We start from the raw sequence: 15,807 nt of genomic DNA, 5'->3' as shown, positions 1-15,807 counted from the left end.
CACAGATCCCCTGCGCAGAAGGCACTCCATGCATCAGCACCTACAACTGTGTCCATAGCACGCCGGACCACCGGAACTTCCAGTGCAGCGATCTCAGTGCCTAGGTTAAGGTAGGCTAGCTTGTTACAGGAAAAATCGCAGTGTTTCGTAGTTGATTTTAGTTAGAAAAGGGCTTTGTGTGAAGTGAGTTAAGCGCGGTGTCCTTGGTATTATTTTAGTATGTGCATATAGATTTTGAGCACCTTACGGGAGTGCGGTGACACTGCAGCTGTGACCAGTATATAGCGCCAGTGGCTCTTTTCATGTTTCTGAGAATTATTGACAAATGTTGTTGCTAGGGTCATGCAGCTTACTAGTGAGTCAGAGACTGTAAAACATGCCCATTAACTATAAGAGATCACCCCTGTGAAGACCGTAAGGATGCATCTACACAAGAAATAATCTTGACATTTAAAAATATCTATAGATTCTTCCACAAATCTGTATCAAAATACATATGAGTTGTGTGTGGTTTACAGGACTTTCACATGACTGTATTTTAGGTCTGCATCCGATATGCATTTTTTGCTGATCAGATTCAAATGAATTGCATTAATTAAAATCACTAGTTAATTACAAGGCCTGGTTCACAGTTAAGCCTCATTCCTTCATCAGTGCTTTTGGTCAGTTATTTCCATCAGTGATTATGAGCCAAAACCAGGATTGGAGCCTCCACAGACATAAGGTATAAGGGAAAGATCTGCTCCTGTTCTGTGTTGACAGCCACACCTGGTTTTGGCTCAAAATCGCTGATGGAAATCGTTGGCTGAACACTGACGTGTGAATGAGGCATTTGGTCAGTGTTTGCTCAGTAACTTCTATCAGAAAGTAGGAGCCTACACAGAAATAAGGTATAATAGAAAGACTTGCACCGTTTCTATGTTTTTGACATGTACCTGGTTTTGCCTCATAATTAGAGTTGAGCGAACACCTGGATGTTCGGGTTCGAGAAGTTCGGCCGAACATCCCGGAAATGTTCGGGTTCGGGATCCGAACCCGATCCGAACTTCGTCCCGAACCCGAACCCCATTGAAGTCAATGGGGACCCGAACTTTTCGGCACTAAAAAGGCTGTAAAACAGCCCAGGAAAGAGCTAGAGGGCTGCAAAAGGCAGCAACATGTAGGTAAATCCCCTGCAAACAAATGTGGATAGGGAAATGAATTAAAATAAAAATTAAATAAATAAAAATTAACCAAAATCAATTGGAGAGAGGTTCCATAGCAGAGAATCTGGCTTCCCGTCACCCACCACTGGAACAGTCCATTCTCAGATATTTAGGCCCCGGCACCCAGGCAGAGGAGAGAGGTCCCGTAACAGAGAATCTGTCTTCATGTCAGCAGAGAATTAGTCTGCATGTCATAGCAGAGAATGAGGCTTCACGTCAGCCACCACTGCAACAGTCCATTGGCATATATTTAGGCCCAGCACCCAGGCAGAGGAGGGAGGTCCCGTAACAGAGAATCTGTCTTCATGTCAGCAGAGAATTAGTCTGCATGTCATAGCAGAGAATGAGGCTTCACGTCAGCCACCACTGCAACAGTCCATTGGCATATATTTAGGCCCAGCACACACACAGGCAGAGGAGAGAGGTCCCGTAACAGAGAATCTGGCTTCATGTCAGCAGAGAATCAGTCTGCATGTCATAGCAGAGAATGAGGCTTCACGTCAGCCACCACTGCAACAGTCCATTGGCATATATTTAGGCCCAGCACACACACAGGCAGAGGAGAGAGGTCCCGTAACAGAGAATCTGGCTTCATGTCAGCAGAGAATCAGTCTGCATGTCATAGCAGAGAATGAGGCTTCACGTCAGCCACCACTGCAACAGTCCATTGGCATATATTTAGGCCCAGCACCCAGGCAGAGGAGGGAGGTCCCGTAACAGAGAATCTGTCTTCATGTCAGCAGAGAATTAGTCTGCATGTCATAGCAGAGAATGAGGCTTCACGTCAGCCACCACTGCAACAGTCCATTGGCATATATTTAGGCCCAGCACACACACAGGCAGAGGAGAGAGGTCCCGTAACAGAGAATCTGGCTTCATGTCAGCAGAGAATCAGTCTGCATGTCATAGCAGAGAATGAGGCTTCACGTCAGCCACCACTGCAACAGTCCATTGGCATATATTTAGGCCCAGCACACACACAGGCAGAGGAGAGAGGTCCCGTAACAGAGAATCTGGCTTCATGTCAGCAGAGAATCAGTCTGCATGTCATAGCAGAGAATGAGGCTTCACGTCAGCCACCACTGCAACAGTCCATTGGCATATATTTAGGCCCAGCACCCAGGCAGAGGAGGGAGGTCCCGTAACAGAGAATCTGTCTTCATGTCAGCAGAGAATTAGTCTGCATGTCATAGCAGAGAATGAGGCTTCACGTCAGCCACCACTGCAACAGTCCATTGGCATATATTTAGGCCCAGCACCCAGGCAGAGGAGGGAGGTCCCGTAACAGAGAATCTGTCTTCATGTCAGCAGAGAATTAGTCTGCATGTCATAGCAGAGAATGAGGCTTCACGTCAGCCACCACTGGAACAGTCCATTCTCAGATATTTAGGCCCCGGCACCCAGCCAGAGGAGAGAGGTCCCGTAACAGAGAATCTGTCTTCATGTCAGCAGAGAATTAGTCTGCATGTCATAGCAGAGAATGAGGCTTCACGTCAGCCACCACTGCAACAGTCCATTGGCATATATTTAGGCCCAGCACCCAGGCAGAGGAGAGAGGTCCCGTAACAGACAATCTGGCTTCATGTCAGCAGAGAATCAGTCTTCATATCATAGCAGAGAATCAGGCTTCACGTCACCCACCACTGTAAGAGTCAATTTTCATAAATTTAGGCCCAGAACCCAGGCAGAGGAGAAAGGTCCCGTAACAGACAATCTGGCTTCATGTCAGCAGAGAATCAGTCTTCATATCATAGCAGAGAATCAGGCTTCACGTCACCCACCACTGTAAGAGTCAATTTTCATAAATTTAGGCCCAGAACCCAGGCAGAGGAGAAAGGTCCCGTAACAGACAATCTGGCTTCATGTCAGCAGAGAATCAGTCTTCATATCATAGCAGAGAATCAGGCTTCACGTCACCCACCACTGTAAGAGTCAATTTTCATAAATTTAGGCCCAGAACCCAGGCAGAGGAGAAAGGTCCCGTAACAGACAATCTGGCTTCATGTCAGCAGAGAATCAGTCTTCATATCATAGCAGAGAATCAGGCTTCACGTCACCCACCACTGTAAGAGTCAATTTTCATAAATTTAGGCCCAGAACCCAGGCAGAGGAGAAAGGTCCCGTAACAGACAATCTGGCTTCATGTCAGCAGAGAATCAGTCTTCATATCATAGCAGAGAATCAGGCTTCACGTCACCCACCACTGTAAGAGTCAATTTTCATAAATTTAGGCCCAGAACCCAGGCAGAGGAGAAAGGTCCCGTAACAGACAATCTGGCTTCATGTCAGCAGAGAATCAGTCTTCATATCATAGCAGAGAATCAGGCTTCACGTCACCCACCACTGTAAGAGTCAATTTTCATAAATTTAGGCCCAGAACCCAGGTAGAGGAGAAAGGTCCCGTAACAGACAATCTGGCTTCATGACAGCAGAGAATCAGTCTGCATGTCATAGCAGAGAATCAGGCTTCACGTCAGCCACCACTGCAACAGTCCATTGTCATAAATTTAGGCCCAGCACCCAGGCAGAGGAGAGAGGTCCCGTAACAGACAATCTGGCTTCATGTCAGCAGAGAATTAGTCTGCATGTCATAGCAGAGAATCAGGCTTCATGTCAGCCACCACTGCAACAGTCCATTGGCATATATTTAGGCCTAGCACACAGGCAGAGGAGAGGTTCATTCAACTTTGGGTAGCATCGCAATATAATGGTAAAATGAAAATAAAAATAGGATTGAATGAGGAAGTGCCCTGGAGTCCAATAATATATGGTTATGGGGAGGTAGTTAATGTCTAATCTGGACAAGGGACGGACAGGTCCTGTGGGATCCATGCCTGGTTCATTTTTATGAACGTCAGCTTGTCCACATTGGCTGTAGACAGGCGGCTGCGTTTGTCTGTAATGACGCCCCCTGCCGTGCTGAATACACGTTCAGACAAAACGCTGGCTGCCGGGCAGGCCAGCACCTCCAAGGCATAAAAGGCTAGCTCTGGCCACGTGGACAATTTAGAGACCCAGAAGTTGAATGGGGCCGAACCATCAGTCAGTACGTGGAGGGGTGTGCACACGTACTGTTCCACCATGTTAGTAAAATGTTGCCTCCTGCTAACACGTTGCGTATCAGGTGGTGGTGCAGTTAGCTGTGGCGTGTTGACAAAAGTTTTCCACATCTCTGCCATGCTAACCCTGCCCTCAGAGGAGCTGGCCGTGACACAGCTGCCTTGGCGACCTCTTGCTCCTCCTCTGCCTTGGCCTTGGGCTTCCACTTGTTCCCCTGTGACATTTGGGAATGCTCTCAGTAGCGCGTCTACCAACGTGCGCTTGTACTCGCGCATCTTCCTATCATGCTCCAGTGCAGGAAGTAAGGTGGGCACATTGTCTTTGTAGCGTGGATCCAGCAGGGTGGCAACCCAGTAGTCCGCACAGGTTAAAATGTGGGCAACTCTGCTGTCGTTGCGCAGGCACTGCAGCATGTAGTCGCTCATGTGTGCCAGGCTGCCCAGGGGTAAGGACAAGCTGTCCTCTGTGGGAGGCGTATCGTCATCGTCCTGCCTTTCCCCCCAGCCACGCACCAGTGATGGACCCGAGCTGCGTTGGGTGCCACCCCGCTGTGACCATGCTTCATCCTCATCCTCCTCCACCTCCTCCTCATCCTCGTCCTCCTCGTCCTCCAGTAGTGGGCCCTGGCTGGCCACATTTGTACCTGGCCTCTGCTGTTGCAAAAAACCTCCCTCTGAGTCACTTCGAAGAGACTGGCCTGAAAGTGCTAAAAATGACCCCTCTTCCTCATCCTCCTCCTCCTCCTCCTGGGCCACCTCCTGTTCCATCATCGCCCTAAGTGTTTTCTCAAGGAGACATAGAAGTGGTATTGTAACGCTGATAACGGTGTCATCGCCACTGGCCATGTTGGTGGAGTACTCGAAACAGCGCAACAGGGCACACAGGTCTCGCATGGAGGCCCAGTCATTGGTGGTGAAGTGGTGCTGTTCTGTAGTGCGACTGACCCGTGCGTGCTGCAGCTGAAACTCCACTATGGCCTGCTGCTGCTCGCACAGTCTGTCCAGCATGTGCAAGGTGGAGTTCCACCTGGTGGGCACGTCGCATATGAGGCGGTGAGCGGGAAGGCCGAAGTTACGCTGTAGCGCAGACAGGCGAGCAGCAGCAGGATGTGAACGCCGGAAGCGCGAACAGACGGCCCGCACTTTATGCAGCAGCTCTGACATGTCGGGGTAGTTGTGAATGAACTTCTGCACCACCAAATTCAGCACATGCGCCAAGCAAGGGATGTGCGTCAAATTGGCTAGTCCCAGAGCTGCAACGAGATTTCGCCCATTATCACACACCACCAGGCCGGGCTTGAGGCTCACCGGCAGCAACCACTCGTCGGTCTGTTGTTCTATACCCCGCCACAACTCCTGTGCGGTGTGGGGCCTGTCCCCCAAACATATGAGTTTCAGAATGGCCTGCTGACGTTTACCCCGGGCTGTGCTGAAGTTGGTGGTGAAGGTGTGTGGCTGACTGGATGAGCAGGTGGAAGAAGAGGAGGAGGAAGCCGAGAAGGAGGAGGTGGCAACAGGAGGCAAAGAATGTTGCCCTGCGATCCTTGGCGGCGGAAGGACGTGCGCCAAACAGCTCTCCGCCTGGGGCCCAGCTGCCACTACATTTACCCAGTGTGCAGTTAGGGAGATATAGCGTCCCTGGCCGTGCTTACTGGTCCACGTATCTGTGGTTAGGTGGACCTTGCCACAGATGGCGTTGCGCAGTGCACACTTGATTTTATCGGATACTTGGTTGTGCAGGGAAGGCACGGCTCTCTTGGAGAAGTAGTGCCGGCTGGGAACAACATACTGTGGGACAGCAAGCGACATGAGCTGTTTGAAGCTGTCTGTGTCCACCAGCCTAAATGACAGCATTTCATAGGCCAGTAGTTTAGAAATGCTGGCATTCAGGGCCAGGGATCGAGGGTGGCTAGGTGGGAATTTACGCTTTCTATCAAATGTTTGTGAGATGGAGAGCTGAACGCTGGCGTGTGACATGGTTGAGACGCTTGGTGACGGAGGTGGTGGTGGTGGTGTTGGTGGTACATCCCCTGTTTGCTGGGCGGCAGGTGCCAACGTTCCTCCAGAGGCGGAGGAAGAGGCCGAGGCGGCAGCAGCAGAATAGGCCGAGGCGGCAGCAGCAGAAGAGGTAGCAGGGGGAGCCTGAGTGACTTCCTTGGTTTTAAGGTGTTTACTCCACTGCAGTTCATGCTTTGCATGCAGGTGCCTGGTCATGCAGGTTGTGCTCAGGTTCAGAACGTTAATGCCTCGCTTCAGGCTCTGATGGCACAGCGTGCAAACCACTCGGGTCTTGTCGTCAGCACATTGTTTGAAGAAGTGCCATGCCAGGGAACTCCTTGAAGCTGCCTTTGGGGTGCTCGGTCCCAGATGGCGGCGGTCAGTAGCAGGCGGAGTCTCTTGGCGGCGGGTGTTCTGCTTTTGCCCACTGCTCCCTCTTTTGCTACGCTGTTGGCTCGGTCTCACCACTGCCTCTTCCTCCGAACTGTGAAAGTCAGTGGCACGACCTTCATTCCATGTGGGGTCTAGGACCTCATCGTCCCCTGCATCGTCTTCCACCCAGTCTTGATCCCTGACCTCCTGTTCAGTCTGCACACTGCAGAAAGACGCAGCAGTTGGCACCTGTGTTTCGTCATCATCAGAGACATGCTGAGGTGGTATTCCCATGTCCTCATCATCAGGAAACATAAGTGGTTGTGCGTCAGTGCATTCTATGTCTTTCACCGCTGGGGAAGGGCTAGGTGGATGCCCTTGGGAAACCCTGCCAGCGGAGTCTTCAAACAGCATAAGAGACTGCTGCATAACTTGAGGCTGAGACAGTTTCCCTGGTATGCATGGGGGTGATGTGACAGACTGATGGGGTTGGTTTTCAGGCGCCATCTGTGCGCTTTCTGCAGAAGACTGGGTGGGAGATAATGTGAACGTGCTGGATCCACTGTCGGCCACCCAATTGACTAATGCCTGTACCTGCTCAGGCCTTACCATCCTTAGAACGGCATTGGGCCCCACCATATATCGCTGTAAATTCTGGCGGCTACTGGGACCTGAAGTAGTTGGTACACTAGGACGTGTGGATGTGGCAGAACGGCCACGTCCTCTCCCAGCACCAGAGGGTCCACTAACACCACCACGACCATGTCCACGTCCGCGTCCCTTACTAGATGTTTTTCTCATTGTTATGGTTCACCACAACAACAAATATATTATTTGGCCCAATGTATTGTATTCAAATTCAGCGGGATATAAATTTGAGGCCTAGTATTTAGGCGCTGGGTGACCGGTATGGATTTAGTGACAGAATTAGACTTGGAAATGCACAGAAGCGTGTGTGTGTGAAGTTATTCTGAATGACCCAATGTGCACCTTGAATATTATATACCCTTTTAGGGATAGATTTCAAATAGCTCTGATATAGCAGAAACCACTAAATTATGAAATTGCTAAATTGGGAATTGTACTTCAACCCAGAACAAAAAATGTGCTTTGACGGACACTAAATATCTTGCCCAGCAACAACAGTACAACGGTGGGTAACGAGAGATTTAGAGGGAATTAAATTTGAGGCCTAGTATTTAGGCGCTGGGTCACCGGTATGGATTTAGTGACAGAATTAGACTTGGAAATACACAGTAGCGGGTGTGTGTGAAGTTATTCTGAATGACCCTATGTGCACCTTCAATATTATATACCCTTTTAGGGATAGATTTCAAATAGCTCTGATATAGCAGAAACCACTAAATTATGAAATTGCTAAATTGGGAATTGTACTTCAACCCAGAACAAAAAATGTGCTTTGACGGACACTAAATATCTTGCCCAGCAACAACAGGACAACGGTAACGAGAGATTTAGAGGGATTTAAATTTGAGGCCTAGTATTTAGGCGCTGGGTGACAGGTATGGGTTTAGTGACAGAATTAGACTTGGAAATACACAGTAGCGGGTGTGTGTGAAGTTATTCTGAATGACCCTATGTGCACCTTCAATATTATATACCCTTTTTGGGATAGATTTCAAATAGCTCTGATATAGCAGAAACCACTAAATTATGAAATTGCTAAATTGGGAATTGTACTTCAACCCAGAACAAAAAATGTGCTTTGACGGACACTAAATATCTTGCCCAGCAACAACAGTACAGCGGTGGGTAACGAGAGATTTAGAGGGAATTAAATTTGAGGCCTAGTATTTAGGCGCTGGGTCACCGGTATGGATTTAGTGACAGAATTAGACTTGGAAATACACAGTAGCGGGTGTGTGTGAAGTTACTCTGAATGACCCTATGTGCACCTTCAATATTATATACCCTTTTTGGGATAGATTTCAAAGAGCTCTGATATAGCAGGAACCACTAAATTATGAAATTGCTAAATTGGGAATTGTATTTCAACCCAGAACAAGAAATGTGCTTGAACGGACACTAAATAACTCGCCCAGCTACAGCACTAGGGACAGATTTAGCTGGATATAAATTTGAGGCCTAGTATTTAGGCGCTGGGTGACAGGTATGGGTTTAGTGACAGAATTAGACTTGGAAATACACAGTAGCGGGTGTGTGTGAAGTTATTCTGAATGACCCTATGTGCACCTTCAATATTATATACCCTTTTAGGGATAGATTTCAAATAGCTCTGATATAGCAGAAACCACTAAATTATGAAATTGCTAAATTGGGAATTGTACTTCAACCCAGAACAAAAAATGTGCTTTGACGGACACTAAATATCTTGCCCAGCAACAACAGTACAGCGGTGGGTAACGAGAGATTTAGAGGGAATTAAATTTGAGGCCTAGTATTTAGGCGCTGGGTCACCGGTATGGATTTAGTGACAGAATTAGACTTGGAAATACACAGTAGCGGGTGTGTGTGAAGTTATTCTGAATGACCCTATGTGCACCTTCAATATTATATACCCTTTTTGGGATAGATTTCAAATAGCTCTGATATAGCAGGAACCACTAAATTATGAAATTGCTAAATTGGGAATTGTACTTCAACCCAGAACAAAAAATGTGCTTTGACGGGCACTAATAACTTTCCCAGCTACAACAGGACAACGGTAACGAGAGATTTAGAGGGATTAAATTTGAGGCCTAGTATTTAGGCGCTGGGTGACAGGTATGGGTTTAGTGACAGAATTAGACTTGGAAATACACAGTAGCGGGTGTGTGTGAAGTTATTCTGAATGACCCTATGTGCACCTTCAATATTATATACCCTTTTGGGATAGATTTCAAATAGCTCTGATATAGCAGAAACCACTAAATTATGAAATTGCTAAATTGGGAATTGTACTTCAACCCAGAACAAAAATGTGCTTTGACGGACACTAAATATCTTGCCCAGCAACAACAGTACACCGGTGGGTAACGAGAGATTTAGAGGGAATTAAATTTGAGGCCTAGTATTTAGGCGCTGGGTCACCGGTATGGATTTAGTGACAGAATTAGACTTGGAAATACACAGTAGCGGGTGTGTGTGAAGTTATTCTGAATGACCCTATGTGCACCTTCAATATTATATACCCTTTTTGGGATAGATTTCAAATAGCTCTGATATAGCAGGAACCACTAAATTATGAAATTGCTAAATTGGGAATTGTACTTCAACCCAGAACAAAAAATGTGCTTTGACGGGCACTAAATAACTTTCCCAGCTACAACAGGACAACGGGTAACGAGAGATTTAGAGGGATTTAAATTTGAGGCCTAGTATTTAGGCGCTGGGTGACAGGTATGGGTTTAGTGACAGAATTAGACTTGGAAATACACAGTAGCGGGTGTGTGTGAAGTTATTCTGAATGACCCTATGTGCACCTTCAATATTATATACCCTTTTTGGGATAGATTTCAAATAGCTCTGATATAGCAGAAACCACTAAATTATGAAATTGCTAAATTGGGAATTGTACTTCAACCCAGAACAAAAAATGTGCTTTGACGGACACTAAATATCTTGCCCAGCAACAACAGTACAGCGGTGGGTAACGAGAGATTTAGAGGGAATTAAATTTGAGGCCTAGTATTTAGGCGCTGGGTCACCGGTATGGATTTAGTGACAGAATTAGACTTGGAAATACACAGTAGCGGGTGTGTGTGAAGTTACTCTGAATGACCCTATGTGCACCTTCAATATTATATACCCTTTTTGGGATAGATTTCAAAGAGCTCTGATATAGCAGGAACCACTAAATTATGAAATTGCTAAATTGGGAATTGTATTTCAACCCAGAACAAGAAATGTGCTTGAACGGACACTAAATAACTCGCCCAGCTACAGCACTAGGGACAGATTTAGCTGGATATAAATTTGAGGCCTAGTATTTAGGCGCTGGGTGACAGGTATGGGTTTAGTGACAGAATTAGACTTGGAAATACACAGTAGCGGGTGTGTGTGAAGTTATTCTGAATGACCCTATGTGCACCTTCAATATTATATACCCTTTTAGGGATAGATTTCAAATAGCTCTGATATAGCAGAAACCACTAAATTATGAAATTGCTAAATTGGGAATTGTACTTCAACCCAGAACAAAAAATGTGCTTTGACGGACACTAAATATCTTGCCCAGCAACAACAGTACAGCGGTGGGTAACGAGAGATTTAGAGGGAATTAAATTTGAGGCCTAGTATTTAGGCGCTGGGTCACCGGTATGGATTTAGTGACAGAATTAGACTTGGAAATACACAGTAGCGGGTGTGTGTGAAGTTATTCTGAATGACCCTATGTGCACCTTCAATATTATATACCCTTTTTGGGATAGATTTCAAATAGCTCTGATATAGCAGGAACCACTAAATTATGAAATTGCTAAATTGGGAATTGTACTTCAACCCAGAACAAAAAATGTGCTTTGACGGGCACTAAATAACTTTCCCAGCTACAACAGGACAACGGTAACGAGAGATTTAGAGGGATTTAAATTTGAGGCCTAGTATTTAGGCGCTGGGTGACAGGTATGGGTTTAGTGACAGAATTAGACTTGGAAATACACAGTAGCGGGTGTGTGTGAAGTTATTCTGAATGACCCTATGTGCACCTTCAATATTATATACCCTTTTTGGGATAGATTTCAAATAGCTCTGATATAGCAGAAACCACTAAATTATGAAATTGCTAAATTGGGAATTGTACTTCAACCCAGAACAAAAAATGTGCTTTGACGGACACTAAATATCTTGCCCAGCAACAACAGTACACCGGTGGGTAACGAGAGATTTAGAGGGAATTAAATTTGAGGCCTAGTATTTAGGCGCTGGGTCACCGGTATGGATTTAGTGACAGAATTAGACTTGGAAATACACAGTAGCGGGTGTGTGTGAAGTTATTCTGAATGACCCTATGTGCACCTTCAATATTATATACCCTTTTTGGGATAGATTTCAAATAGCTCTGATATAGCAGGAACCACTAAATTATGAAATTGCTAAATTGGGAATTGTACTTCAACCCAGAACAAAAAATGTGCTTTGACGGGCACTAAATAACTTTCCCAGCTACAACAGGACAACGGTAACGAGAGATTTAGAGGGATTTAAATTTGAGGCCTAGTATTTAGGCGCTGGGTGACAGGTATGGGTTTAGTGACAGAATTAGACTTGGAAATACACAGTAGCGGGTGTGTGTGAAGTTATTCTGAATGACCCTATGTGCACCTTCAATATTATATACCCTTTTTGGGATAGATTTCAAATAGCTCTGATATAGCAGAAACCACTAAATTATGAAATTGCTAAATTGGGAATTGTACTTCAACCCAGAACAAAAAATGTGCTTTGACGGACACTAAATATCTTGCCCAGCAACAACAGTACAGCGGTGGGTAACGAGAGATTTAGAGGGAATTAAATTTGAGGCCTAGTATTTAGGCGCTGGGTCACCGGTATGGATTTAGTGACAGAATTAGACTTGGAAATACACAGTAGCGGGTGTGTGTGAAGTTACTCTGAATGACCCTATGTGCACCTTCAATATTATATACCCTTTTTGGGATAGATTTCAAATAGCTCTGATATAGCAGGAACCACTAAATTATGAAATTGCTAAATTGGGAATTGTATTTCAACCCAGAACAAGAAATGTGCTTGAACGGACACTAAATAACTCGCCCAGCTACAGCACTAGGGACAGATTTAGCTGGATATAAATTTGAGGCCTAGTATTTAGGCGCTGGGTGACCGGTATGGATTTAGTGACAGAATTAGACTGGGATATGGCCAAAAAATGAACAGACTATTGCTGGTTAAATGCACTTGGTGTGACAGCTTCACCCTGATGTAGGCTTTAGCCAAAAAACAACCACACCATTGAGGGTTAAATGCACTTGGTGACAGGCGCAGCTTGCCCCTGATTTTGTATATGGCCAAAAAATGAACAGACTATTGCTGGTTAAATGCACTTGGTGTGACAGCTTCACCCTGATGTAGGCTTTAGCCAAAAAACAACCACACCATTGAGGGTTAAATGCACTTGGTGACAGGCGCAGCTTGCCCCTGATTTTGTATATGGCCAAAAAATGAACAGACTATTGCTGGTTAAATGCACTTGGTGTGACAGCTTCACCCTGATGTAGGCTTTAGCCAAAAAACAACCACACCATTGAGGGTTAAATGCACTTGGTGACAGGCGCAGCTTGCCCCTGATTTTGTATATGGCCAAAAAATGAACAGACTATTGCTGGTTAAATGCACTTGGTGTCACAGCTTCACCCTGATGTAGGCTTTAGCCAAAAAACAACCACACCATTGAGGGTTAAATGCACTTGGTCGCAGCTTGTGCTGGCGCACCACAAGACACAAAATGGCCGCCGATCACCCCAGAAAAATGAGACTGACAAACGGTCTGTGCAGCCTAAAAACAGTGAGCAATTGAGGATCAGCAGCTCAATGATCCACAGCTGCAGATCGATCAGTTAATCAAGTCCTTTGGAGGAGTTAATCTGCCTAATCTCGCCCTACTGTCGCAGCCGCAACCTCTCCCTACGCTAATCAGAGCAGAGTGACGGGCGGCGCTATGTGACTCCAGCTTAAATAGAGGCTGGGTCACATGGTGCTCTGGCCAATCACAGCCATGCCAATAGTAGGCATGGCTGTGATGGCCTCTTGGGGCAAGTAGTATGACGCTTGTTGATTGGCTGCTTTGCAGCCTTTCAAAAAGCGCCAAGAAAGCGTCACAAAAGCGCGAAGAAAGCGACGAACACCGAACCCGAACCCGGACTTTTACGAAAATGTCCGGGTTCGGGTCCGTGTCACGGACACCCCAAAATTCGGTACGAACCCGAACTATACAGTTCGAGTTCGCTCATCCCTACTCATAATTGTTAATGGGAAACATTGTTTAAACGCTGAACAGATCACTAAAAGGCTACACCTTTGGAGCCAATTTTTGGTTATGATTGCATTTTACTTGTTTTTGGATAAAAATCATATTTTCAATTGGTCTTTATTAAAAATATTGACATTCTGTCACAAAAAGGGTCTGCTGTTTTTCCAACTATGAGACTGGTACATTTACTTTTTTCCAGTCATCTAAAAACCCTTATCTCTAAAGCAGTAAGAGGTCAAAATAACTTATTTAAGCCACATTTTTATCAGTAAGACAAGGATAGAGCTTTAATGAGTGTTTTTAATGTAAGGAAGCAGAGATAAGGAGTCAGGCTGCTCCTCAGATGATGGAAAAGACAGGCAGCTAGTAGAGCATGTCAATAAAGACCAATTGAAAAAATGCTAAATAGCAAAATGAGTACAATGCAATAATAAAAAATGCACCCAAAATTGTACATAGCCTTAAATGTGAAGTAGGACATCAGGAAAGCGCAGTCACATTACATAATGTAGTGACAACCAGCTTTCCTCCTGTTCTGAATGGCATATGTGCAGAGGAATAGTCTGGGAAAGCTGAGTGACCCCGCCCTCCACACATACCTCTGCACTGTCCTCACCTACAAGTCCTCACTCACTTCATTACTGGTGGGGTTGTTGCAAGCCAGAGGAGCTAGTAGGCGGGAGGCGATGCTAGTAGGCAGGAGGTGGGGCTAGCAGACGGGAGGGGGGACTCTCCTGCACTGCGGGCCCCCCTTTCTCACGGGCCCCATAGAAGCTGAGAGGTCTGGCTATATGGTAGATACGCCACTGTATGTATGATATTCTTATTTATTAAGATCAATTAAACCGAAGGTGTACATGGTAATCGGGTTTCCTTGCATAAGCAGAATTTCATATTACACAGTTCATTCAACTACTGCATTTACTTGTTGACCTTTTACAACTGTATTTACATGTCAAAATGTTAGGGACAAAAGATGAAGTAAATGTGTGTATTTCTTCAGACAGGTACGTCATACTCGGTAGTCCTCACGCTGATGTGAATGGAAGAAGCCCTCAGAATTGGGTCAGTGGTGCAGCCACTATGGCTTCTATTATCCGCTCCATAGTATCAAAGGTGAAGACTGGATGGCGACCCCACAGAACAATTGTATTCTGCTCGTGGGGAGGAAATCCATATGGAAACTTTGGTTCTTACAAATGGGGAAAGGTAATAAAATAAAAAAAAGAGAATAACAATAGAGTGCAATTACTGTGATCAGGACAAAAAGCATGCTGGGTATACCTGTATGGTTTACAATAAAATTGCTCCATGTTGTACAAACAAAATACATAAGAAACAAAGCAATTTTCTTCCCCTTGCACTAGAATGTCCATAAACTAAACCTTCCTCTATGCAATATGCTGCACCTGACTTTTTTCCTCACTGCTTGTTCGTCAACACACAATAAATTCCTACAGTACATTAAATACTTTGTTTTCAATGCTGCCATAAATTATGTGCTTTTTATATATTATTTCTATTTATGATGCCTTGCATAGGCTTACAAATTGGGACTTGTTCACAATTTTGCATTAATAAAAATATTCAAAAACCTTGCCTTTCCAGCAATTATAGATACTCAGATGAAAGTATAGAAAAGTTCACAAAGCTTACATTACTTCCACTTACTGTAAAATAATTATATTACATTGGACGAAAAGTCAATATGGAACCTTTATTCAGTAACTAAAATAGTACACCTAATATACACTGAACAAAAAAATAAACGCAACACTGTCGGTTTTTTCTCCCATTTTGCATGAGCTGAACTCAAAGATCTGAAACATTTTCTACATACACAAAAGACCCAGCGGGATGCTGTGGCGGTCACTGTTAAGGGGGTGGGATGCTGTGGAGGTCACTGTTAAGGGGTTGGGATGCTGTGCAGGTCACTGTTAAGGGGTTGGGATGCTGTGGAGGTCACTGTTAAGGGGTTGGGATGCTGTGGAGGTCACTGTTAAGGGGTTGCGATGCTGTGGAGGTCACTGTTAAGAGGGTGGGATGCTGTAGAGGTCACTGTTAAGGGGCAGGGAACGGTGGAGGTCACAGTGAAGGGGATGGTCCATTATAGATGTCAGTGTAAAGGGCTGGGTGCTGTAGAGGACACCGTTAAGGGGGAGGGGTGTTGTGGAAATCGCTGTTAAAGAGACGGGGTACTGTGGAGGTGAATAATAAAGAG

At 45.5% G+C, this 15,807-nt stretch overlaps 1 protein-coding gene across 1 annotated transcript in view; it reads left to right on the top strand.

The window, feature by feature from the left end:
• Positions 1-15,807, top strand: part of NAALADL2 (N-acetylated alpha-linked acidic dipeptidase like 2) — a 1,185,913-nt gene that overhangs the window by 832,281 nt on the left and 337,825 nt on the right. The window contains exon 8 of the mRNA XM_044292072.1: positions 14,590-14,795. Coding sequence (XP_044148007.1) covers positions 14,590-14,795 — 206 coding nt within the window. The remainder of the gene's footprint in view (positions 1-14,589; positions 14,796-15,807) is intronic.

Source organism: Bufo gargarizans, chromosome 4 (genome assembly GCF_014858855.1).
Source record: "Bufo gargarizans isolate SCDJY-AF-19 chromosome 4, ASM1485885v1, whole genome shotgun sequence".
NCBI classification, from domain to species: domain Eukaryota; kingdom Metazoa; phylum Chordata; class Amphibia; order Anura; family Bufonidae; genus Bufo; species Bufo gargarizans.
The sequence above is the reverse complement of the archived record's forward strand: the minus strand, read 5'-3'. Positions and strand labels throughout refer to the sequence as shown.